The sequence below is a fragment of the Vigna unguiculata genome, chromosome 4 (genome assembly GCF_037176805.1).
Source record: "Vigna unguiculata cultivar grain cowpea cultivar isolate G323 ecotype 2 chromosome 4, ASM3717680v1, whole genome shotgun sequence".
Classification (NCBI taxonomy): Eukaryota; Viridiplantae; Streptophyta; class Magnoliopsida; order Fabales; family Fabaceae; genus Vigna; species Vigna unguiculata.
In genome coordinates this window covers 755,739-783,287 of record NC_140795.1, presented here as the reverse complement: position 1 = coordinate 783,287, position 27,549 = coordinate 755,739, and the positions used below count along the sequence as shown (strand labels likewise).

The window sequence follows — 27,549 nt, the reverse complement described above, 5'->3', positions numbered from 1 at the left end:
ACTCGACGTAAGTGAATAATTTCATTTGAGAAACAGATACGGCATTCACTATCGTCTACTTTTGTTATTAAATACTTTACAAACAATTTTCAAAACTTGATTAATTCTAAATTAGGTATTGACTGTTGAACAGTAGACAATAGCTTTACAAAATGTTTTTAAATTAAAAAACCCATAAACAAATGGTTCTAAGTTTTACAATTTTTCTGGGTAAAGAAAGGGAGGGTTGAGCAAAATTGAAGAGGAGAATATACAAAAGAATCAGCAGAAATTCATGAACAGTGGTCAATGGCAATTTTTCTGCCCTGTAATTTGCCCAAACAGTAATATCTGTGCAGTCTCAACAATTGGATCATCTCACGCATCTGCCAGCTTTAAACGGGGAACAATATTCATTGATTGGAGTTCCTGAAATTGATCAACAACAAAAAAAGTACGACAAAATCAACAAAAGAAAATAAAATGTTGTAAATTCCAGACAAGAGTGGCAGCTAAAACAAGGCTTCATTGAACATTAAAAATCACTTTTTTTTATGTTGACATATCTACACATCCTGCTAATCAGAACAAATGGGTAAATAGAATCTATATAAGGTCTCGCTGTCAATATATGCATGTTAGTATAATTACAATGATTCATTCCTAATTATTAAGATGTACTGTCCTAAAATAGATTTTAGGACGGCTCCTAATTGATGCTATAATCATACATACACACACATATATATAAAAGGTTTCCTACGATAACTGACTATGAATGACACATCATACCTGAATCATAAGTTTGCAAGCATATGGAAGCTTCATGGTGGAAATCTTGTCTCCATTCTTACAATATGAACAAATACCAGTTTTCAGCTTATGGTTGTAATATCCTAACAACCCACATGCTGTACATACCTGCGTAAAAAGGAAATTACTATCATCAGTAAGTTTGATCATAAAGAAAAGGATCCATAGCAATATAGCGTATATTGTTTTCATTGACAGCGAGGTAAATTATCACTTCTTTTAAGGAGAAAGTGTCCGATCTGAAGACATTAAGACTAACTTTCAGTAGCACATATATGAGACCCTATGATTGCCTCATACAACTATCTCTGTAACATGTTTTGTTTCATATGATTAAGACCTACATGCCATCACTTGGATGAGTGTTACAAACACGTATGTGTATGTAAAGGTTCAGTATATCATGTATGTATATACTTACTGGGTTCAACAAAATCCTTATTTCACTCGGTGAGTCGACTACATGGATCACACAGTACCATCAGGCTCAATCAATTAAGGATCCAATCTTCATAGATATTTTCTGTTGGCCTTCCCAACTCATCTTTTCTTCAATCAGTGTGACACCAGTATCTCCCGATAAACTATAATTTTGCATCATGTCCTTTCATGCTTGATCACACCTCCATCTTAACATTATCATTTCTACTACTCACTTTTTTCTCCAGTAAAGCCCAACGTTCACAATCAAAATATAGCTAGACGAATAATTTTAGTATATTCACAACATGTTGAGTCTGTTCTGTAGCTCTAACACATGATTTCTCTTTTCTCTATCTTTCACCATCTTCAAAACATTGGAAAGTTTTCTGAACATGACCCTTTGTTACCGGGGGCTTTTAGCATTTTCCCGTGTTATAAACTAAAAATCTTCATAATATTTAAAAATGTATTTTTATGATAAAAGAAATGAGGTTAATCTCCATGCTCCCTTTCCAATAATAGACTGATAGTGGAATGACAAAGGTATTTAGTTGAGGCAGCCACCCTAAATGTGCTGGCAAAGCTTCCCATTCAATAATATTTATGCTCTATTTACTGATAGTGGAATGACAGTGATACTAAGATAAAGTCAACTAGATTATTACCTGCACTTCAAAAGGATCACTAGATAACATAAGTCGTTCATAAATCAACATACTAGCACCATAAGCAATCAAGCAATCGCGTTCCATTTCTCCAACACGAAGACCTGAAAATAATTATAAGCGAAAGAATTATGTGAAGCTGTAGATACCTTAACTAATACATAGATAAATTACATTTACTGTGAAACCCACAAGAGAAGACAATTTAATCACAAAAACTACTCCCGACCAACAGAACAGCAGAAAATAAAAAATTAAAATATCATTATACTAAGGTAGGGAACAGGACCACTCTAACAATTTTCACTAAAATAAAATAAATTCTAGAACTTATTAAAAAGGTATAAATTATATACCTCCATTTCTAGCTCTCCCTTCTGTAGGCTGCCTAGTTAGCATGACACGAGGGCCGCTGCCACGAGCATGCATCTTATCAAGCACCTGATGAACACAACAGCGATTACTTGTGGACTTGTACACAGGCAAGTTAAATTAAAAATAAGGTTGTTATAATTGATACTTCAATTTTGTCCTTTAAAAGCAAAATATATAACAAATCAATCCCTAGTGTTATAACAGTGATGCAAAAAATGTTGTCTTTCCTCATTTACATTTATCATGTAGGAACCAATTGAAAAACGGTGTCAAGCTTAGCCATACATTTTTAATTTACTCTATTGTTAACCACAAATGAAAGATTCAAGTACACTAATTAATACTAGGAACAGAAAGATTTTATTTTTTAAAAATAATTGTACCTGAATCGTGAGATAGTGGTGAAGTAATGTGGGAAATATTGTCGAGATATGTTAGAGAATGTTCAATTGTGTATTTATGCTCTATTTACTCTATTATTTCACTTAAATCTTAACTTAGAGGGAGACAAGCTTGAATCTTTCCCTCAGCTGCAACATATACATGTATGTAACTCAAGTAAAAAAGGTACATTGCGACAGCAGGAGTGCAGACTGCTGTACCTGTCCATTAGTTTGGAAATGGGACACCCCAAACGGGAAATAATACCAATATATTTAATGAACTCCCATAATTTCATCCAATAGAACATGGTATATTAGTATTTTATTAGTATTTTGTAGTAGGTATTTAAGAGAAAATATTCTTTGGAAGGACTTCACTAACCATATGTTTTAATTTTTGGTAGTAAATAGGACCCATGAAAATATATGCTTGCAGTGGACAACCAGTAATACCTGAAAAAGAAAAAGGAAATTAGCACCCGTATTAGAGGGTAAATATGATTTCTTGTGTATAAGTATTTATCGAGCTGAAACATGCATTAAGTAACAAATCTAGAGTAACAACCTTACCCTCACTCTTGTCAAAATATAAATAGTTCATATTTTATTAGAAATTCAAGCTCTCACAACAAGCAGTGCCAACAGTCAAAGTAACAGTCATTTTATGATGCACATCATATTGGATACTGACATACAAATATTTTAAAATATATGACGTGTAAAATACATATTTAGATATACAGAAATTCATATAACATAAAAAAAATGTATAATTGCAATTTTGAAAATTCAAATTGTCAACATAAATCACTCTATTATCTACAAAGAATTACACTATCAATATCATTTCTTTCTTAAATTCATCAATGGACAATAATTCTATATTATATATCTTATGTGCCTCATATGTTAGTGGTATTGGATTTTTTTATTTTTAAAGACTTAGATACTCCACAAATATATTTCGGAAAAGTATCTAAAAGTACCTGTATCAGATACATTATGTAAAGTAAACTGAAGTATTGTATTTCATAATGATATTTGCCATAAATACATTACATACAAATCGAATAGTAATATGGAATAAGAAAATAAAAACCTGAATAAATGAAATCTTTCCCACTGTAGCTGAAGCCTTTACTCACAAGAGTTTCACTGTGAAAGCATGAAACTTTGAGAATACAGATATAGATAACTCTATGAATGCCATACAAAAGACAAACAAGACATACCTTATGGCTTCAACCTTGTCTGCATGTCCACTTCTTTCCCCAAAAGCACTGCCATAATGAAATCGACCACATGAAACCCCTGCTTTCCCTCCAAGAAGCTCTATCATCTTTCCAACCGTCATTCGACTGATACCATTAACAAAAATAAGTTCCCATCTTAACACATGTTATATTATATATTTATTCACTTAAAAACAAATTTGTTTCTACTCAATAGGCATGAGAAATAGTAAGTTTCTTTGACTAAGAGTTTGACCTGTGCCAAATAGGCTATCCAATCTATAGATAAGTATTATTACAACAGATTTAACAATAATCTTCAAGTTCATAATTTAGATCTTATTGGGTACTCAGAAATTCGAGTTTATTGATGGCTTATAGCAAATTTGTGGCCACAATACTTACTGTTGTGTTACATAATGATAAGTAGCTAAGCACTTGGGAACCCTCCCACAAAAGTTATATGTTAAGGGGGAAGAACTAAGCACCTAAATACTCCACCAAGCATCTCATACTTCTACTACCAATATGTACCCAAACATTCGGGAAACCTACCCTTAGAAACTAGCTATTAAGCGGGGGAAACCAAGCACTTAAATACTCAATTGAGTGTTTCATACTACATGACGTAGGACTTAGGCATCCCATAAAAACCCAAGTCCTTATCACTTATTTAGCTCAACATTTGTTCCCCTGTTATGCATTTGGAACAAATATGACCACATTTTATTTGCCTGCAGCTGTCATGCAATTGACTTAATATAAATAACATTCACTTTCCAATTTTCCAAGTACAAAAGTGAAAAATTGTTCCCAGTTGGGATGTTGGAACTTGTTGACCGAGTAGTAAAGCTAGTCAGCTAGTTATGGAGAAGCCATAAACCCTAAGATTAAAATCATGTCATTGAAGGAACAGAGAAATATCAGAAATCATGTCAGTTATTTGCCTAAAGTAAAGATGGTTCCCTGCATAAATTATTTCAGTTGAAGGAACAGAGAAGAACCAAAATGATCACAAATAAATTATTTCAGTTATTTTCCAAAATCAAAGATTGTTCCCCCACCTATATATCATGAGGAACAATGACAAGTAAAATGAGTTATAGTACCTTGGGAAACCATGAGGATTCATAATCAGATCAGGACAAATGCCTTTCTCAGAAAATGGAAAGTCTTCTTGCGGAACAATAGTTCCACAAACACCTTTTTGCCCATGTCTGCTGCTAAATTTATCACCAAGCTAATGCAACAAATTCAGACTACAAATAAATACACTATTTCTAACCAATAACTCTAACTCACGATAAACCATAAACAGCTTTACCTCAGGTCTACGAGTGTGACGAATCAGAAATTTGATACACATGTTTTTATCCTTATCAGAGCATAGAACCACCCTATCAACTACCTCTCCTCCATGACCCTTGAATGATTGTGCATTAGACCGATATGCACTGCTTAAAGGAAACAATAGAAAAAAATGTGAACCAACAATAGTGAAACCAATATTGAGAAAATAAGAAACAAACCTATCAGGCAAATTTGCTGCTGATGCTTTGGGAGTACGTGTATCAATTGGTGATTGTTTATTGATATAGATGTCAAAAGGCTTAAGAATTTCCCCAGGAGCAGCAATACCATCATCATCAAGTACCTACAGGGAGCAGGAAAACACCCAGTGGCATAGAAAACAATTTCAGACAATTATATAATTTGAATCGATAATAAATGGTAAAAAATGTGTAGTGTTGTAAACATACTAGTCTGGTTTACACACATGATAAGAACATAATTATAGTAACTATAACACTACATATAGACACTTTCATATATGTTATTAATTACAATACTTCAAGAAAAATATACAAATATAATGTAAATAAAAAAAAAAATACAATGTAAACGAGAAACATAAGCAGTGAGTGATTAATTCAACCATTCCCGCTCAAGATGGAGCATAAATGTTTTATCCATTAAATATAACAAATACTTGTTATGATTAATGGAACAAGATAAATCTATACAGTGAGAACATACATTTATATTCAGAACTTAACTTGACCAACAAGACATAACAGCTCTGATTTTTGTCAATCAGCCCATAAAACTCCTGCTGAGAACTTGATATAGCATGATAATTATTATATGATGTGTACTCTGCCTCTTACTTTGAGAGTACAGATCTCACTTCTGTGCAGGATTGAAGTCTTGCTAGCCCAACTGTTGCTGCCATTCAGGAGGCCTTTTACCACTATTGTGACTAGGAGTGTGTTTGGAGTCCCACATTCAGTAGGACAAGCTACTTGAATAGTCTTTTGAGTTGGGCTTTCCTATTATGTTTAAGTCATAATTATTGCAGATGACATCAATTGTCCTATGGCAGAGGGTCAGGACACAAACAAATTACGACACTTGGGCTGCTACACTCTTAAATAGAAAGAATTGCATCTTTACAATCAGTTATAGTTTTTGACATATTGTAACTGCTCGATTCAACAATGGGTACTAGAGCTAAGGTTTTTTGGAAAGGGCTACCTATAGGCAGGATGAAGGAGTTGCCTCAGAGAAAACACCCTAACATCAGGTAAATATCCATAAAGTGGAGCAGCATAAATCTCAAGAATGGGATACCAATGTTGAGAGTCCCACATTGAGCAGGATAAACTACTTGATATTGTACTAATTTTTTGAGTTAGACTGTCCTCCTTTGCTTAAGTCTTAACAAAGCATTTATAAATTGAATTGGCTAGAGTTATCATCCAAACTATTAGAGTTTCGAGTGAGAGAACAGAGAAGAAAAGGATTAAAAGATATAACAAACTGTTTTGATTGAACTGTATTACACACAATAGTCTGTGCAGTGTTTGTATTTATTTATAGAGATACAAGAGAAAAGCAGCTGTACATAAGAGTTGACTATTGACCATGATTAACTAATACAATCATACTAGCATACACTAACACAAACTATCATATTTAAGCTTGTTGGAGATCCTATTTAAGTTTATGGGAGATCCTACATCAAACCCGCTCTATTCTCATGCTCAATGTCCTCGCAATAAGAGATATGTTGGAGATTTCACATCATCTAGAAATATAGTCATATCATGAAGTTGATTTTATGAAATTGAATTAGGCTTAAAGTCCATTTTCAAAGAAAGTTGGTTGGTTTGTATAAGGTTTTCAAAATATTTTGGTCAAACTCAATCAATCCAATACAAAAAGTATAATTACATTTTTCCTCATTTTTACCTCCACTTATATGTTGTTTTTTAAGTTGTGAGATCCATTTAAAGGGGTGGCCTATCCCAGCAGATGTTTCTCCATCGATACAATTACAAACCAGAGATTAAATCCTTGGCCACATGCTTAAGAGACAGTTATATACCAACCATGTCACACCTTGTTGACAATGTTGACCTCCACCTATTGTTTACTTTATATAAATATCCATGAATTTGAACCTTATATATACCAATTGATTCATAGAATGAAATCACCATTTCTCCTAAATATTTCACAAATCACCTATATGAAATTTCACATAATTGAGACATTTGTTTATATGTATGTAATTCCATAGTTCAATAGTAGCTATTTATGTTTGCTTAAATTAGCATTCAATACATTAAAGTAAATTTATGCAACAAGGTATCTGCATCTGTAAACGTAAGCAATTTTATAAACTTGATATACTTTATAAATGTCACATTATCCAACGTACTATAAGATAGATTAAAACTAAATTTTAAGCAAATAATAATTAGTTTCTATTCACTATGAAGACATTACCCGCATTCGTCCTGCAGTGTCTGCAGCTCTATTAGGCCTAAGTATTCGATCTGATGTGTCATTCGAATGCTTCTGAATGACAGCACTATACCTATATATATGGGAGCATCAAGGTCAAAAGTGCTACCGTGAAAAGCTTAGAGAATAAAATATGCAGCAACCAAATACAGAAAAAACACCAAATAAAATTGCATACTTTTTCATAACTATACAACGACCAAACCCACGATCAAGAGATGCCTTGTTCATGACAATGGCATCTTCGATATCATAACCACTATAGCTCATTACAGCTACCGTGGCATTTTGACCAGCTCCAAGTTTATCATATCCAACCTAAAATCAAATAGATTATTAGTCAAAGCCCTTCAAATCAGTGAGAAATTAAACAATGAAACTATACACACCAGCTCAATGGTCTTTGTTGTCAGTAAAGGTCTTTGAGGATAAACGAGTAGGTAAAGCAGGCTGTCATTCCGGCGAAGCTAAATACAACAAGACTGATATAAGTTCATCAATTACATTATTTGGAATTCTCTATAAACCTATGCTACTAAAAATTTTGAGCGTAAAAATATAATTACCCAACACACCATAAGCATTCATAAATTACTTTAAAAATCTAATCATATGCAACTATTTAGAATTTTAAATCTGGATCCATGTGGACACGAATTTACAGGCTTGTATTTATTTATTGAATGCATGCATTATGAAGAAGTTATGAAAAATTGATTCATTCAAAACAAAGATATAAACTTGATTTTTTTGAACAATAGGAATAATTTCATGAAATCTAAACATGCAATTGTTGAACTCGTGTAAATAAGAAAACTTTGCTTACCTGATTAAATGCTATATTTCCCATCGCTTGCTTACCCATTGCACACTACAGTGAGATAAACAATAGTAATTTCAGGTTGGCAGAAAAACACACTTCATTCATAAAAGTGCAAAAATCAGGACGTAAAACATAGAGAAAAGAGGGAAGAAGGGGAACCTGATATGTGTTCCTAGGTGACTGATTATGATGAGGATAAGGAATTAACCCTGCAATAACTCCCAAAATGGTAAAAGGCTCAATCTCAATATGTGTAGTTTCTGGAGTGGCATCTCCTTCATATAAAGCAATCTACAGAGAGAAAAGGCAACTATGGGTATCAGCTGTGATTAATAAGATAGAATTTCATAGCTGAAAGAAAAGAAAAACTAAACGTAATTAGAGTAGAACAAACCAAAGTGTTGTTTTCTTCATTAACATCAAGATACTCAAGCAAGCCATCTCGTAAGAAATCATCAAATGTGCGTACTCCATCCTGAAAAAGTATAAAATTAAATTTTCACAAGATACTTTTTTTGTTTCCAGGATGAAAGAATATAATACACATTACCATTAACTCTTTCATATGATGCTCTTTGATTCTTGATACTCCCTTGTCAGCAATGACTAGGGGACGGCAAACTCTACCACCATCAGAAGCTAAGTAGACACAGTGCTGTAAACATGTTTTTTTCAATTGAGACCACCATTCATTCACATATTTTCAACATTAAAATAGTTATTGAAATACAATAACTAAATAGAAACAATAAATATTATGCCTAGAGCAAACTGTACCCCCTAAAAAAGTAAAATACAACACAAAATCAAAATAGCACAGAGCAGGAAAATAAAACAAGTAGAGGGGGTCGGGTTGGAAAAACATGAACAGTATTATTCACCTGCTTGTTATGGACAAAGACACTTACAAACTCGCCAATTTTACCAACTCTCCGCAGTTTTCTAATTGCATTAGCAAAACGCTTGAAAAAAAAATGGTAATGTTAACAACACATAATAAGAAAAGAATCATGTACTGTATTTCTTTAAAAATTATGCATTTGATGAAAGAGAGAACAAATACCAGTGGCTTCCTATGCTTTCCAAGGATTAAACCATTTAAAATTACAAGAAAGGAGTCAGGTGTGTGAAGCTCCTCTGCAGAGAGAAGTTCCAGGTCTTCAACACCCAACGAATAACACTGTCACAAGAAATAATGAAACACAATAAAATGCCATACATCTACAGTAAAAAGTGAAGTATACGGAAATCACCTATAATTTACTTCTGTACCAAAAAATGTACATTGAAATACAAGCACAATGACTATTTCAATAATTTTATGAGAAAAGCCTTTCCAAAAAAATAATAAAAGAGACAAAAAAACTAGAAAGGCCAAGGAATCTCCAAAACCAAGGGGGATGATGGGATAGTAAAAATTTTCGGACATTTTTAACATAAAAAAAATAATAATTTCATTGAGTTGAAACTATGAAAAGAAAAGAATAACAATTTTCAATTTTTTCCAAAAAAAAAGAAAGGAAAATGCACCTTTTCTTGAAAAAATTTCCAGGTAACTGTTTAACACCTTTGAGGACGGATAGAACCTTTTATTATGCTGTCCAAAAATCAGATTGTTGGGAGTAACATCTTAAAGACAATTCTTCTTATTTTTAGTATTTCCACTATCTCCAAGATCATTATAACTATTGCATTTCTTAAAAAAAATTAAATTTATTTGTGCCTTTATGTACACGACCTAATAATAAATTCAACAGCCTTCCTACACAACCCAAAAAGAAACAAAAAAACCCAGCTACAGCAAAGGAGGCTGATCAAGACTGTTGAGCTGCAGAAGTTGGCAAGGTTTTGTTTATATCGAGGTGTGAAAGGTGCACAAGTTTGGCTGCAGATGAATTTTGTTAAAAATATCTAAGGATATTATCTTAGAATTTTAGTTCAGAGTATCTCAAACGATTCATTAGGATATTCATAATTATAAATAGATTATTAGAATATGATTTATAGGCAAATCATATCATGTATTTAATGTCATCAACTTATATCGAATGGACCATGTTGTGTGGTCTATACACAGTTTTTAGCGTCTCTTGCATCAATTTTCTCTCTTTCAAAAGGTTTCATTTACCCAACAAGGTAAGGCATTTTTTTAGTTCAGAACAAAGCCTAGTGGATCCCATGGCTGCAGTAGTTTGGCAGCATTTGGAGGTGTTATAATGTGCCCTAGTCTGTTTGTAGGTCGAACTAACAATATGTCAAACTTCATGGGGACAGTGAGAACTATGTGCAACAGAAGTATGTCATTAAGGCTAGTCTCCAAGAGATGGGTACTGGGTAAAGTATGTGTAACTATGCACTGAGGTCATAATAAGATTGAATTTTGACCTCAAAAAGTTTCTTGGAAGATGTCATAAATCCCACAACCTGGATGTAACATCTATATATGTTTTACCTAAGTAGTTAAAATGATAAATAATAAAGGAAAATATCATCATCCTATAGTATAAGAAAACACACCATAGAAATTAAGGGGGCCTCCTCTTCATCGGTAGTAACATGAGTCATCAAAGCCAAATTCTTGACCAGTCCACAAGCTTCACCTTCAGGGGTGTCACAAGGACAAAGCATGCCCCACTATCAAATGGAAGAGATGAGAAAAGAAGGTATAAATTCATAAGTATATAAGATTTTATTAGTTAAAGCCAAAAGAATAAAAGCCTAAGCAAAATAAGAATACAACAAGAAGTCTTTCTATCCACCAAGCAAGGTTGGGTACAAGTATAAAACAATCCCAGCTTTTCCTATCCATAACTCAAAAAACATGAGAACAATCCATCAAAATAGCTACAAAATTAGACTGCATCTCACCTGACTAGGCTGCAAAGCTCTAGGTCCACTTACTTTCCTGGACTTCTCAAACTGTGGTGAGACTCTTGTCATGTGGCCCATAGCACCAATAAATGACAACCTTTGTAACACCTGTGAATAAGAGAAATTTCATTATTAGAGGTTATATATCATGTGCTAGATAATTCCAAGTTCCATACATGGGTCGCTAGGTACATAAGCAAGAGCAGGTGACTTTGTCATGGTGAGTATCAAGAGAGAAAAAAAAAATACTTGAAAGGGAGACAATATACAACCTGTGTCATTCCTTTTCTTTCCATTCTGAACCTTTTAATTTCAAAATTACCAGTGGAGAGTGTCCTTTCCAGGCCTAGAGTGATGATATTCTGAGTCCGATTAAGAAGCTAGGTGCATTTCCGAAGAAAAAATATAAACAGAAAATTAGGCATGCTAAGACCAGGTTGAAAGAACAAAGCAATGAACAACAATTCTGAACACAAATGATAAAATGAAAATCATCACCATTGGCAGATTTTACATTGATAATAACACATGAATAAATAAAGTTTCAACTACACTTCAACTTTGAGATTTGCCACAAATGATCACTCCAAGATAAAAACAAAAAAAAAAACAAATCACATTATGTTCAGATGCTGACTAATTGTTAGTCAACTTCATATTTGTTGAAACCAATGATAAATGGTCCACTGTTGTCTCAAATAACAATATATAAGAGAGATTGTAATAAGTTGATGTTTTTAGTAGGATATTAAGTATATTACTAGAAGTTGTTTGAAGCAGCTAGAAGATTCTAGAGATCTCTTTGTAATTACTACTTTAGGGTTAGAGTGTTGACAATAAAAATTATTCTAGAGATCTTCTTTCTTTCAAATTAATCCTTTTGAGTGTTGACAATCAAAATTATTTCACAGGATTTTGACTAACCATAGTTGTCAATCTTATATAGCAGCAAATCAACTAACTCCGACAAATGCTATAGCAGGATGGCAGATATTTTAAATTTTTATCCCAAATATTTTATACTACATATAAATACTTAAATATTTAAACTACATATTACTAAAAAACGCATTGGAAAATGAGGGATAAATCACAATTTACCCCAAAAACATTATTTTAGCAGAAGTTAATTTTTCGAACCCTATATTATAGTATTGCTGCAAGAACACACAAACAGCCTCTATGGTTGGGAAGAGAAAACCACTCCTTTACTTGAATCCCAAGGCTGCTCTGCTGTAGCACCACTAGTCTGGTACAGTAATCTATTGACTACCACGTCATTTGTTTTTGCGGTACGAGTTAGGAAGAACTTCAAAAAGACACAAAAGGGACAACAACCATGCACATTAGGCATTGATAATCACCCAAGCAATGGGAAACCCACCCTCAATAGCTAGCTATTATGGGAGGAAAGCCAAACACTTGAGTAAACTAGAATTCCTTACAACTTGACGTGGGACATAGGTACGCATAATACCATAGTTCCTATCACCATCAACTTGGAACAAGAACCCAAAATCAAAAAGAGAGTCACACAGAAAGAGAACCATATAAAATAAAAAATAAATAAATAAATCTTCAAAGTGACAAGGCAAAGATTCAGAAAAGCTTTAGTAAGATTAAATTTAAACAGAGCTTACCGTAGATATGTCGAAATTCTTAGCCTTGTCTGGCTTATCTAACATTTTGTCTGTCAAGTTCTTAACTTCAGTTGTCATTGACTTGAAGAGATCCTAAACCAGAAAGAACAATGTCATATTAATCGAAATAAAAAATGTACAAACTACAAAGCATCTCTCCAAAAGCATGGTATATGACAAATTAAACACGATAGTACCTCAAAAAGTAGTGATACTAACTGGCCAGATAGCTCCAACCGCTTGTTACCCACATAATCCTACGTGTTAAAAGAAACACTTAGTATTTGATATATTGTAAAAATAAAAATCAAATTAGAAGCTGATTAATTACTATTTCTTCTATTCATTGTGTATCTTAGGGAGTCATCAACCCCAAGTACCATCTTTGGAAGCACCAATATCAGATCCTAATGCATTGGCTCCAATCATCAGTTCAGTACTCATTCATATGTGAGTCATCCATTCACGAGGTGTCTTTGTTAGATAAAGAGACCTTTTTTAACTTATTTTACTATTTTGTAGTTTTTGGTTAGTTCATGAGAATTTCTTGTCATTTTGCATTTGTATCATTCTCTTATACATTAATAGTAAATTCTTTGTTTAGGAAAAAAAAATGGAAGAGAGAAATAAATACTACCTTGTCATCCATAGCATCTTTATTTAAAATTGCATCCATTATGCGTCTCATCATAACAGCAACATATATACATTTTGTCCGAAAATTATCTCCATCCACCTATTGATTACAAAAGTGACAACTCAGACCAAATCAAACACAAATAAGCCAAATTACATGTATACTGATATAGTGAAGTTGAAAAGATTTGGAATTAAATGCACTGAAGTACAGTAGTTTTAATGTACCTTAAGGAAATAGAGTTAGCCTTAAGGTATCAGTTTCAACGCACAAAAGCAAAGTAGTTCCAATGTACCTCAAGGTACATTTGGAATAAATCCTTAATATATTTTTACATTAATAAACCATTATTTACAACAATTCCCCATAAGTTAGTAAATGAATGTCGATTATCTTCAACTTACCTATAAGATCCTAGAATCTACCTTGAAGAAGCCTAATGAAAATGTCTGCATCTAAAGTCTTAGTAGGAATATCGGTTGTAACCACGACTTTCTACGGAAGATGATGTCTTGTAGATACAATTCATGTCCCTAAAAACTCAAATAGCAAACAATTTCACAAGGAGCTTCATTATAACAAATTCCAAGACCTTGTAGAAAAGTTGGGAATTAGTGATATTCATTTACCAACTCGGGAGGGGAGTGTTGTAAATAGTAATTTATTAAGATACAAATATCTTTATGATCTCCGCATTGATTAGTTTAAAATATCTGTAGAATCTTATTATATATTTCTCCATATTTTCGTGTCCTAATTTTAGAGTAATTGATTGTTACAAATATAAGAGTTGAGAATATAATTGCTCAGACGGTTACCAATAAAATTATTTCCATTAGTTGTTCAAATGATTACTTGTGAACTAATTTGGTTAAAACAACTACTTAACGAGTTCTAAGATTTTAAAATTTTGAACTGTGACGTCAAGATATTGCTCTTCATGTAGCTCTTCATATTGCTCCCAACCCAGTTTTCAATTAGTGAACTAAACACATAGTAGTTGATTTTCACTTTATTCATGAGAAGACAGTTTATGGAAAAATCTGCACCTCCTTTATAAAATCAAATGATCAATTGGCATATTTGTTCACCAAAGTTTTTCAAGGATCCAGGATATCATGTGCCAGCAACAATCTCTATAATCCAGCTATAACCAAAGTGTCAGCAATATATTCAGAATTAATGTTCACTTCAGAAAACAGAAGTTCCAATGTACCATCGGAGATACAGTTAACTGTCTTATCCAACTTGCAATTCCATTTAAAATTTCTTATCCTTGAAATCTTTTTGTGTATTAATATAACATTCTGCTGAGTGTTCAGTGAACAAAAAGCATACTCAAAATCATTTTTTTTAATTTTAATTTTTTTATATAGAATGAAATCAAATTGTCCCAAAGAAACGCATAAAATTCGAGAGATGTCAAATGCACAAAATTCAAGAGATGCTGAGGATTGAAGAAAATCTTACAGGCACATTTGCAAGAAAAACATCTCTTAGGACAGAAAATGCTCGTGATTCCTATATAGATGGTTCAAATGAAAAACCACAAAATTAAAGAAAAAAAAGAATAAATTAATATATTATTTTATCCAAAGCATAAAAAAAAATACTCTCACAAGAGACAGAGAGATGAAACCTTTTCAGCTGAATTGCTTGAATACATGGAACGTTTTACCTGATAAGTGCACAAGTCATTAATAAATACAGAAAAAAAATATACAAATTATATGCATGTATCTAAAATTAGAAAAAAGTTGAAGGGCGTGTATAAATCAAAATCATAAACTGCAAATAAATTTTCATTTTCATTATATTATTCAAGTACCACTTGCATGAGTTTGACTACTTTTTTCATAACAGAATAATTCACTAAGGGAAGGCAATCAACAAAATAATCCATATAATAAGAACAATGAAACATAAAACTATAAATCTGCTGGAACCAACAATCCTGCCATGCAAATGTACCCACTAGTAAATGCTGAACTCCTAAGAAAATATGGAAACTAACTCCTTCTCACAAAGATAGACCACTAGAACCACCACCCCAAATGAATGATACCAAAGGTTGTTCAAGAGACTACCCCTCCCCAAAAAATTCCTAACTCAACAATGGACTACCTCTTCTAGAAAAATGTAAATGGTAATTAAGATACTTGTGATTCTTGTACTTCTTGTAATTAAGTTGTTATGATAATTTTTTCACTGTGCATTCTAGCACAGGAATTTCCTCATGTCGCACTTTTCACACCCTCCTAAAAAGAACTTAAACAAAATAACTCAGAAGATAACTATTTGAAGGGTTGGATTTCCTCCGGTCGAACAATTTTACAGATAAATAAATGGGCATTTCTAAATGAGGTGAAAAAGAAAAGACAGAAAATTATAAGAAAAAAACAAGTTTGGCTCTCCAAGTAATAAATATAAATATTTCATGCTATAGAAAAGCCATCTCTAACAGTAAAATTAAAATCAAAATACAGATTAAGAATGACAGAAAGATGCTCCCTCGCACTATTAATTTCCAAGACAACACAAAAGACTGGAATAAAGAAAAACAGCGGAAGAATATTAGCATATTTACATAAGGAAGATTAACTCCACAAAATTGCACTCAGATCAGGGAACCTTCATAAAAGGGGAAGAGGTTGTAGAAAACTAGATATAATACAAAAGACATGGATATATATATATATATATATATATATATATATATATATATATATATATATATTGATGTAGAATAAAACACAATTAATAAAACTGTCAGCTCACCATCTTATCAAGGTACTCCAATGCTTGCTCTTGTGTATATACATTGCATTTTCTACATTCCTGATTGATTGTGAAAAACATATTTCACAATTAATTAATAAATATATAATAGTATAATTTACTTTGGATAACTAACAATGAACAGATAAGCATGTAATGTATTGTAGAAGTCTCTTGCTCATTCAAAATCCTATAACTTATTATGAATGGAAGTGTCATAATATTTGACATAACAAGTATGTACATTAATTACCTCGAAAGAGGCCAACAGTAGATAACTATAACGAGGATCTCTTCCAACCATCTGCGTAACTTCTTGATCACTCTCCATCCCCATAGCCTTCATAACTACCATTAGAGGAACCTATAGAATAATTTTAATGGAAGAGGGAGCTGATTTTAACGGAAAGAGGGAGCTAAATAAAAGAAAATAAGTCATATCTAAAATGTACAAGAAGAAAACCTTCTTAGGGAATTGATTCAAATGTAACCAGAACTTCTCATTTTCCACTACAATAACAGTTTTTGTTTTTATTTTCTCCGTGCTGCTTGTAACAGATGCAGCTATGCTGGAAGCCAAAATAACTAGAAAACATTAGCCCAGAAAACAGATCTCCATTAAACTCTACACTTTCGCCATCATATATTTGTACTCCAAATCTTCATAATATCCTTTGGTTTAAGCATATAAAGCATAAAATATAATTAACATTTATGAACTAGTTAGAAAGTTTTCATGAAAAAATCCTTTCTTGTAATTCCTCACACCTTGCTTAAAGAGTACTATTTCACTTCATGACAACCCCCTATGGAGTACATGTAGGTTTCATTAAGAAACAGAATCATTGGTAATCTATAAAAATGACATGAATGTACAGCCAAATTAGAAGTAAATACGAGAAGAAGATAACATCCAACAACATTTAAACTTTATGACCTTACCCCATTAAAAAATTAGTTTCAATCTAGAAACAAGAATATAATTTTTTTTAATCCAATAAAGATGAAATTAACATAGCAAAAGAACAAGTTACCAGATGCCACTACTTGTCACACATGTGATCCTATTTATTTTGGTGACAGAAGGAAAAAATTCATGGACAGATAGAATGGATGAGTACAAATAAGAACTTACAGGCAATCCACCAATAAAAGAAATACATGAAGAAAATTCTAGCCTAAGAGATTTTCATGAAGAAACTTCATGCTTTTTCTACCATACTTTTGTACTCCAACACTTCACCCTTTCCTTTGATTCATGCATATTAAGCATAAAAGATGAGTCATCGTATTCACATCTATGAAAAGGTAGAGGGTTTTCATGGATAAAACCTTTTTTTGAATTCCTCACGCCTTGCTTAAAGAGTGCTACTTCACTTAGTTACAAACCCCTAAAGTCTAAAGCTCCCTCTAAGGACTGTCTTTTATATACACAATGGTCCTTAATAGAATTAATATCACTAACATGTTTTATGAAAATACATATACTAACAACATGGTCTCATCTTGCATAAAATAAGAAACACAATCTAAATTTTGGAATAAGAGACTAAAGTCAACCCATTCCGTATTTCATTTTCTTCTAACTGGCAATCGGATGTTCTCCTACAACCCACATAACTGAACATAAAAGGGAACTGTTTACAGCTCCATTGCTTGAAAGATAAGTCTTAGTAGAAGTATACTTTTATACATGAACATGAACAAAATCCAAATATATCCTTCTGATTACAGGGAATCAGGGATTACAACTAACAGAATTAAAATTCAAATTATCTGCATACAGTAAGAATATATATGACATGTAAACACACTTGTATTTATATGCAAAGGTAGATATCAAAAGGAAAACAAGGCACTATCACACCAAGAATGATTACTTACTTTCCTTTTTTGTCAGTCTCTATAATTATTCTATTCTTTGAGAGCTGCTCTTGTATCAAAATCACCTGAAATTGATAGATAAAATCATAATTTGAAAATAATATAAGGAAAAATGTCTGGATGATATTATATTATATTTAAAAAATGAAAATTACTGACACGGATCAAGAATTAAAATAACTAAAAGTTTAATATGGCAAATTAAAATCTTCAAGTGAGAATATCACCTTCTCAGTCCCTTTGATTACAAAATACCCTCCAGGATCAAGGGGGCACTCACCTAATGAAATGAAAAATAAAACAGGTAAGATTTTTTATAGTAAAAAAACATAAGAACAATGGTAAAAAGAATATATATATATATATATATATATATATATAATATATATAATATATGTGTGTGTGTGTATACATAACCATATGTATTTCAATATCATACTAACCGAGTTTAGCAAGTTCAGCTTCATCTCTCCCATATAAGACACAACAACAACTCCGCAGCATAATAGGCATTCTTCCAATTTCAACATTGAGCTAGGAAGAAAAAAACAAAGCTAAAGTTAATAACACAGATCTTCATCATAATCAGATTACAGTAGTGTTCAAATACCCTTCTATGTAAACGTGGGTCATCACGACTTCCATGTGTGTACTCAACATCAACACATATAGGAGCAGCATACCTTTTTATTAGACAAAATAAAAAGAAATCAAAATTCATTAGTAGTTAAAGGCACAATTATAATTCAAAAATAAAAGTGGGACATTTGTTGTAAGTAAAACTTTCAACAGGTAAGATATTAAAATAAAGAGAATAATTACATGGAACTTGACAAATGATAATAGAATGCATTTGAAAATTGATTAATTCTATCAATTGCAAAGCAATATCTAACTAAAACCATTAGCCATGTTTTATGATGAATCTCACGTTTGGTCACTTAGGCGGCATGTTTGTGGAGTAACTTCATCGGTAACAGATTCGTCCACTATTGATGGTTTACGAATTTTGACATTTAAAAACCTGCAGCAGAGACCAGTAACCAAAAGCAAATCAAGCATAAAAAATTATTGAATAACAAAATGGACAAGATTTAAGCAAACCACCATCCATACCTCAGATATATATGTGGGTGCCTACTCGCCCTGATCAAATTGTTAGCCCGAACTATTTTTTTTATTTCTGTCTTCACAAAAAAGTTAAAGGAATCCAAATGTTGCTTAACCAATCCCCTCACCTACCAAAAGCCAAAGTGTCAACAAGTTATTCAAACTCAACCACCAATAGCTATATTACCTCATCACATGTACTTGCAATGCATACTAAACAGTTACTTACCTTGAGGAACTCGGGAAGAAGTTGGAACTTGTCAACAGCAGATTTCACCGGAGCAGTTAGAATCCTTTGGTCAAAACCAGAATCATCCGGTACCTTGTTGCCCCCATTGCTATTTAGTTCACAAAAACAAACATTAACACATATAAATTGGAGAAACATTGAAGATAAAAAATAAAAAAATAAAAAAATAAAAAAGTATACGCTTGGTACAAAACAATGAAGAGTGTAGATGACAGTGCAAAATATAACGCACACACTGTTTTCTCAAACTATTTTCTCAATAATAAAACTCAATCCCTCGTAATGTTTGAGAATGAAAACATAAAAGAAAACAAAAATTGAAATAACAGCACGGCACAACAGAAACCCATGATGAAGTTTTCGAACTTTGTGCGAAGCAATGTGTGAAGTGAGGAATAGAGAGAGAAAAGAAGAAAGAAGTGACTTACCCGTTCATGGGTTGTTGCGAAGGATCGTGATTGAGAACCATTACCGTGATGGGTCAGTTGCAGGATTATAGTTTTGTTCCTTCAGAATTCGATAATTGTTTATATAGGTAGGGGTTTAGGGATTAGGGATGGTAAGTCTTTAAGCGGGGTTTTTCAAAGCCCTTTACTAGCAAAAGTCCGAGAATAAATATACATGGACATAAATAATAATAATAATATATATATGTATATATATATAAAGTGAGTCATCATGGTGTAGTCAAAATTTTAGTAGAATTATTCTTTAATCTATTTTTTTCCGTCTAAAAGTATAGGTCGATCCTTTAGTGTTTTTTAATCTTAACTTTAATGTCATTTAGTATTTTTTTATTAAATTTCTTATAATGAAATAAGATTCTTTTTATCAAAATTAATACTAAGATTTTGTCAATTAGACTGACAATAATATTTAGAACTTTTATTTTGATGAAAAATTTTTAATTTGATTCAAAAAATATAATAAAAAAAATGACAAAATTATACTATTTATTAAAAATTAACCAAAGACTAAAAATAAATTGGAAAATCAACTTAATATTTTTGAATAAAATTAGAAACTAAAAATAATCCTAAAATTTTTATATAAATCAAAACATTATATTTACTTTTCTATAATAATAAAAAATAATAAAACTATAATTATTATTATAATTATAAATATAAAATTAAATATAAATAGATTTTACAATTTTAATATAATTCATTTTTATTTATAATGATCAAATTAAAAAATAAATAAACAAATAAAAAATGGTTGAATTAAATAAATAATTATTTAATATATAATATTAATAAAATAATTATTTTTATTTAAAAAATATTTAAAAGATAAAATTGAAAAATAAATATGAAAAATAACTTTGTTTTCTTATATATAAATATAAATATATAAAAATTTATTAGAATATCAAATATATAAAATATATTAAAAATATTAAATTTGAAAAACATTATTTAAAATCACATTTTTAATTTTCTAATTATATAAATGTAAAAAGAATAATAAAAATTGGGAACCATGACCCCTTAGTCCAACGGAAGATCCGTATAAATATATTTAATGAATTATTATATTAATATTTTAATTTCACTATAAAATACTTATAAATGACAAATATTAGCTCTACGTTGATATTGATAACTTTCGTGGCAACAAGTGAACGAAAGATTTGTAATATAATAAAATTTTAATGCAACAACTTAGTTATTATAGAAAATTAGTTACAGTATTTGTGCAACACAAGGGTACAAGGGTGATGTTTAGATAGTGTTAAAGTACAGATAAAATTAAAATAAATTTATATGAAAATATTTTTTAATTGTTATATGGGAAATTCGAAAACTGGAAAAAGTGTAAAATTATAAACTTATTATTTCCCTTAAAACTCCCACAGCCGTTTACAAGGTGGGGTAGTTTTAATGTGCTTATTTTTGTAGTCTAATTGTATGCTAAACAAGACATTTAAATCCAATGGAAGTAATTTATAAGTTTTCAACTAACATGATTTACAATATCTTTAGAATTTCATCATATACAGGCTTTCAAGATACTTTCATATTTGGTTTTATAAGTTTTACAATATCTTTAGAATTAATTATTTTAATTTTTTTTTTTTAAAGGGTCAGTGATTATTAACGGGCTAGTCTGCGAATCACAATCTGTTATAAAAATTCTTAATTCAAATCGGATTAAAGTTTAAAATATTGATCAATTTAAATTTTATATAAAAGTTTATTAAAAAATACATTTAACTCTTATGATAATATTTAAACTATACGTATTCATATATATATTTTGATCATTTTTAAAATATAAAAATGTCAAAATTTAAAAAAATACAAATTATAATTTCATATGTAAATTTAGTAACTATATACATAATAAATAATAAATATTTAATAATTAAACAAAATATATATAATATATAATAAATAATACATTCATGCTCACATTAGTATTTTAAAAAAATAATTAAATAAGATATATATTTTTCAGTTTATAATTAACTTTGTCTTAACTGAACTGAATGTGTAAGATCCTAGAAAATGACGTTTTAAAAGTGATAATGGTTTAAAAATAGTGAGACTCAATTATTTTAATATTAAAAGGTTTTAGTATAAATAGAATTGTTATAAACCAGTTTCATTATTTTAAAACACACCATCTTTCTAGAAACCACTTTTCTAGAGTTATCTGACTTCTCTCTAGAGGTTCTGTCTCTCTGGTCGTCTGATTGAAGAACCGAGACCGTAGGATTGATCCTCTCGACGAGCTCTTCAAATTGGACCGATCAGTTTCTCCGTTCGCGTAAGTTGAGTTTCTGCTCTTTTTTTTAGTTTTTTTCTGTTTTCTATTGCATGCAAGTCCTCTTCTACTTGCATGTGACGTTTTAATCATCAGTATGAGTCTCTACTAATCAGTGATCATAACGGTATGTCCTGATCGTTCTTGTGATGTTTCTATGTGTAGATAGAGCATCCTGTGGAGTTAGAGGTGTTGACGTTTTTAAGGCGTTGATGTTTATAAAGTTGTCTAAACATGATAACAGGTAAGGGAAGCTAACTGTTTTACTTGAATTTCATGTAGAAATCATTCTGATGACTTTGAATTGCATGATTGATTGTTGTATGAGTGCTTGAATTGCGTAATTGAGTGTATGCTTGGACTGTGCTAGATTTCTTTGTTGTTGCATGTGAGAACAGATTGGGAATCTGGTATTTTCGCCTAAGCGAGCAGCTCTCGCCTGAGCGAAAACACCAGAAACTCATCCCTGTTTCTGCGCGAGATCTCGCCTAGGCGAGCCAGTCTCGCTTGAGCGAGAGTCACTCTCGTCTAAGCGAGACAGCTTAGCCTGAGCGAGAATTCGCCCAGAGTTTGGGTTGTTCTCTGTTTTGAGCCTCGCTCAGGCGAGCGAGAGAGCCTTTTTGTCTAGGCGAGACCTTCTAGCTTGGACGAGAACCCCTGCAGTTGAGTGTTATTTATTTGTTTCTAATGGACGAAACTATGTTTGAATGTTAAAATATGAACTTAGTTATGATATGCATGAATTGTTATGACTAGTAATATGTGTGGTGAAATTGCATGAAGTTGGAATATGAGAAGAAGTGGTTGAACTAGGATTTCAAGGGAAATTCTAAGAGGAATGTTTTAGTGTAAGGACATAAGGACTCAATTTTGGTTGGTATCCTGACGCTCCTAGTAACCATTAAGACTCATGTAGAGTATGATGGATTACGTCGGGGGGAGTAGCAGGAGGTCCTGATCTATGGACCCGATCCGCCATAGAGGTGATGAGACTTACCTTGGGAGTGGTTGGGTGATAACCCCTTGTGTCCAAACTCTGCAGAGTTTGGGAACCGTCGCAGGTGCAAGCCACCAAGAGATTCAATGTCGCTTACATAATCCGGATATTGAGTCTAGAGTCATGTAAATGTGTTGTGGTGATCTATATGATTCTGGTGATAATGAGAAAGATTGCATGGTTTCAGTTTATAATTGAACTGCATGATTAAATCAGATTAGCTTACCCTTGCTTTTTGTGTTCTTGTCTTGTGTTGTATGTTTCCTTTTGCGATGATCACCTATTCGGTGGGAGCATATATGGTTGCAGTGTCAAAGGTACTTCTGGAGGATGAAGAGCCATCATGTTAGTGTTGAAGAGGAGGTTTCCAGTGGGAGCTTAGTGGTCGGTAGTACAGAGTTTATTAGTTTAGTTTAAGTGTATAAGTGATATATTTTTATAGGTATACCTTTTGTAAGATTGTATTAATATATTGGGTACTGGATTATCTGTTTTGGAACTATGATGAAACTCCTTATTTTTATTAATTTTAAGCTGCTGAAATTGGAATGTTACAGAATGAATAAAAGTTTTTATAATACGTAATTTGATTTATTGATTTCCATCTGAAATTGATGACTTGAGATTATTTTTAAAATTTAATTGTCACCAAATCCATTCAAATTTGTTATTCATTATTATTCTAAAATGATTAATCTCAGTTTTAAAAATCAATTTCAATCATCATTATATTATTCTAAAATGATTAATCTCAGTTTTAAAAATCAATTTCAATCGTAATATTTATAAATTGGTTTAGAAAGAAAAAAAAAATAGTAAATCAATTATATATTTTTCCAGAGACATGAAATTGGGTAAAAAAAAACATGTGAACGAATCTAGTCTATCTTAAGTTGTGTTGCGTTACAAAATGACAGCTTCTTACAATATTTTTTTCCCTTTGTTGTATCTATGGGAAGTGAAAACTAAATATGTTTGAGAAAATAGATGATATAATTTGCTTTTCTAAATTCTAATTGTTTACATGTGTTTTGTTTTCTGTTGTTCTTTGTTGAACAATCTTACAAAATTGATGTCCTAAGACATATCTACCTTTCCATCTGAATATGGAAATTACCGTTGCCCACTGATTTCTCATAGAGATAACCGTATTCTTATGGCATATTTGCTTGAAAAATAAAATATTAAAACATATAATTCAGACGAACGAGAATAAAAGATTTGCCAACGAAAAGAGCAAACAGAAAGCAAATTTGAGAAAACAAGATCCAAGATTAAATAAAAGGGAATACAAAAAAAATTCTAGGCCCTTGCTAATTAACCCTTGCCACTACTAAAATGAAAGGAATGACTCCAAGAAGATCTGTCTTTTCAATTTAGACACACACCCTAAAGATAACAGCTCAAGGAATCTCGTGCCACTGTACCAAGGGGGACATGATTGCCTACAACACTAGATGAAGATAACCCAAACACCGCTGCAGAGAAACAACAATTCACAATCCAATACGTATGTTTTGAAACCATTCACAACTCAATAAAGGCATAGGAAATGTGTGGTTAACAAAACCTAAAGCTCCAAAGGACCCGAGAGACTGGATAACATTGCAGCAGAGATACAAATAATCCTAATGTTAGTTGATCAAGCGAAGTTAAATAACAGATGTTGATAGAGTCCTGAAAAGTTAAATAGTAGAAGTTACTCAGAATAAATTTGGACACCTTGAGCAGTCGCCAGCCATTAGAGATGACAAACAAACCCGTCTCCGTGGGTATTGTCTGAACCCGTCCCCGTTTTGACGGGGAATCCCCGCATTGACTGGGTATGGGTATGGGGAATCCCCGATTTTTTCAATTGGGTATGGGGATGAATATATCCCCGCCATAATACCCGTCCCCGTCATATCCTCATCCTCATTTAAATTATTAAAATATTTACAATTAATTAAGTAACCCTATATATATAGGGTTACTATATAGGGTTACTTAATTAATTAATTGTAAATATTTTAATAATTTAAATGAGGATGCTTTTTATTTTTTATTTCTTCTAAATATTTGGTTTGTCATGAAACTCATTTTGCATCTCCAATATATTTTTTATTTTATCACAACATTTATGTAATTATGTTAAAATTATGTATGTCAATTAAAAAAAATTTATGTCTAACATTTGAATATTTCTATTATTTTTTAATATTTTTTTTATTGTATATTTTCCTTTCACATGAGAATATTTAATACTTTCAATTTAAGTGTTTAATAGCATAAACATTTCATTTACTAGGTAATATAAAAAAAATTCTTTACTTATTATTATTAATTTTTGTTTCATTTGAAGAACTCTTTTGTTTCGTTAAAATAATTTTTGTTATTTCTCAACCATTGAGTATATATGTTGATATTTAAAAAGTTTTCTTAGATCTCTAAGATGTTTTTCGTCTTATCATACCCTTAATTATACATTTGTTTTTCTTTGTGCAGTTCCTTCCAATAATCTCCAAATTATTTATAAGACACACATTTGTTAATTTTTTAATATTTTTATTTTTGTTTATTTTCATCATATAGAATACTATTTCGATAAATTTTATCTAATTATTTTTTATTTTCTAACTCATTACAATCATACTTTAATATTTTCAATATAATTGTATAAATAATTTTTATTTACTACAATATAAAAATTTAATGTACTTGTCATGAATATTTTTTTATCACCATCCAACATATATTGGAGTTTAAAAAATACCAGATCTATGATACAATTTTATTATGTTTATTATTTGTTTGTCATTTTTTATCAAACATTGAGTATATATGTTGATATTTGAAAAGTTTTCTTAGATCTCTAAGATATTTTTCATCTTATCATATCTTTAATTATATATTTGTTTTCATTTGTGTGATTCCTTCCAATACTCTCCAAATTGTTTATAAGACACACATTTGTTAATTTTTTTATATTTTTATTTTTTGTTTATTTTCATCATGTAGAATACTATTAAATTTTATCTAATTATTTTTTATTTTCTAACTCATTACAATCATACTTTAATTTTTTTCACTATAATTGTATAAATAATTTTTATTTACTACAATATAAAAATTTAATGTAATTGTCATGAATATTATTTTACCACCATCCAACATATATTATGGTTTAAAAGATACAAGATTTATGTTAAAATTTTATTATTATATTTATTATTTGTTCTTTGCGTTATTTTAATCAAGTGATGTATTATAACTTTTATTAGTGTATAAAAAATAGATTCATTATAATTTAAAAAATTGAAGTAAACAAACATTTAAAATATATTTTAATTTAAATATTTTTTTCCTTTTATATTTTTTTAAGAATTTTTTTTCCTTTTATATTTTTTTAAAAATATTTTTAAAATTTATCAACTAGGTTTCATTAATGTTTGCAAATTTAATAAATGTTTTGGTTCTCATTAAATTTTATTTGGTATTCTAATATAAAATGTAAGCAATTATAATTTATTTCAAAGTATTTGATATCGAAAAAATAACCATACTCCTAATATTGAATATTTGATAATATTATGTTTCCTTTACCATAATTTTTTATTATTTTATAAAAATTAATTAAAATTAATATTAAAGTAGTAAGAAAACGGGTACGGGTAGATTATACCCGTTACCCGGTGAGGATGGGGATGGGATAAAAGTTTGATACTCGTTGGGTTTAGGTATGGGAATGAACTTTTTTTACGGGGATGGGTATGGGATAGTGAAACCCGTCCCCGCCCCGCCCCGTTGCCATCCCTACCAGCCATGTTAAGTTCCAGCTTCATGTTGATGTAGTGCTCAAACAAATACTATTCCAAAAGGATTGTTGTTTAAACTCAGCAAGGGATTACACATTGATAAGTGAGATCAATGCTCCAAAAGAAAGAAAGGCAAATCTTACTATTAAGATGACTTATTATGGTTAGAGTATGATAATAAACAACAATAAATGAAAATAGAAAAGAGAGGCAAATCTGACAATTCAGAAATCCAAGGAAGTAGAGATCGGATCAAGGATGAGAGGTTGGGTGATATTCAATAGAGTTACAGAGTTTCAAAAACAGAGGGAGA

The 27,549-nt window shown here is 31.1% G+C and overlaps 1 protein-coding gene across 2 annotated transcripts; it reads right to left on the bottom strand.

Moving 5' to 3' along the window:
* Positions 1-144: 144 nt before the first annotated feature.
* On the bottom strand, positions 145-20,262 carry NRPC2 (nuclear RNA polymerase C2). Of its 2 annotated transcripts, XM_028069323.2 has the most exons (38): positions 20,102-20,262; positions 19,653-19,761; positions 19,430-19,551; positions 19,245-19,337; positions 18,924-18,996; positions 18,757-18,847; positions 18,541-18,593; positions 18,314-18,378; positions 16,893-16,998; positions 16,683-16,793; positions 16,430-16,489; positions 15,291-15,329; positions 15,122-15,172; positions 13,652-13,750; positions 13,212-13,271; positions 13,015-13,107; positions 11,647-11,754; positions 11,372-11,482; positions 11,021-11,137; positions 9,567-9,683; positions 9,385-9,465; positions 9,054-9,158; positions 8,898-8,978; positions 8,663-8,794; positions 8,507-8,551; positions 8,070-8,147; positions 7,859-7,998; positions 7,663-7,753; positions 5,400-5,524; positions 5,195-5,324; positions 4,980-5,110; positions 3,871-3,996; positions 3,738-3,793; positions 3,021-3,091; positions 2,237-2,321; positions 1,881-1,984; positions 772-900; positions 145-408 (listed from the first exon to the last, which is right to left on the bottom strand). In XM_028069323.2, exons 1-38 carry the CDS (start codon positions 20,140-20,142, stop codon positions 358-360), a joined length of 3,480 nt encoding a protein of 1,159 aa, XP_027925124.1. In that variant the 5' UTR covers positions 20,143-20,262; the 3' UTR covers positions 145-357. The 2 variants fall into 2 exon arrangements, 1 of the variants encoding a protein (XP_027925124.1); XR_003604093.2 differs by lacking the exons at positions 145-408; positions 772-900; positions 3,021-3,091 and having other exon boundaries at positions 1,879-1,984.
* Between the last annotated feature and the right edge of the window lie 7,287 nt (positions 20,263-27,549).

What these genes read in the sequence shown, in the direction of transcription:
- NRPC2 (XM_028069323.2), bottom strand. Translation starts at nt 20,142, where the DNA reads ATGGTTCTCAATCACGATCCTTCGCAACAACCCATGAACGG. An exon ending in TTCTTCCCGAGTTCCTCAAG is followed by an intron (nt 19,552 to 19,652) that starts GTAAGTAACTGT and finishes GGCTTTTGGTAG; the next exon opens with GTGAGGGGATTGGTTAAGCA. An exon ending in GAAAGATTTCATTTATTCAG is followed by an intron (nt 3,092 to 3,737) that starts GTTTTTATTTTC and finishes TTTCTTTTTCAG; the next exon opens with GTATTACTGGTTGTCCACTG.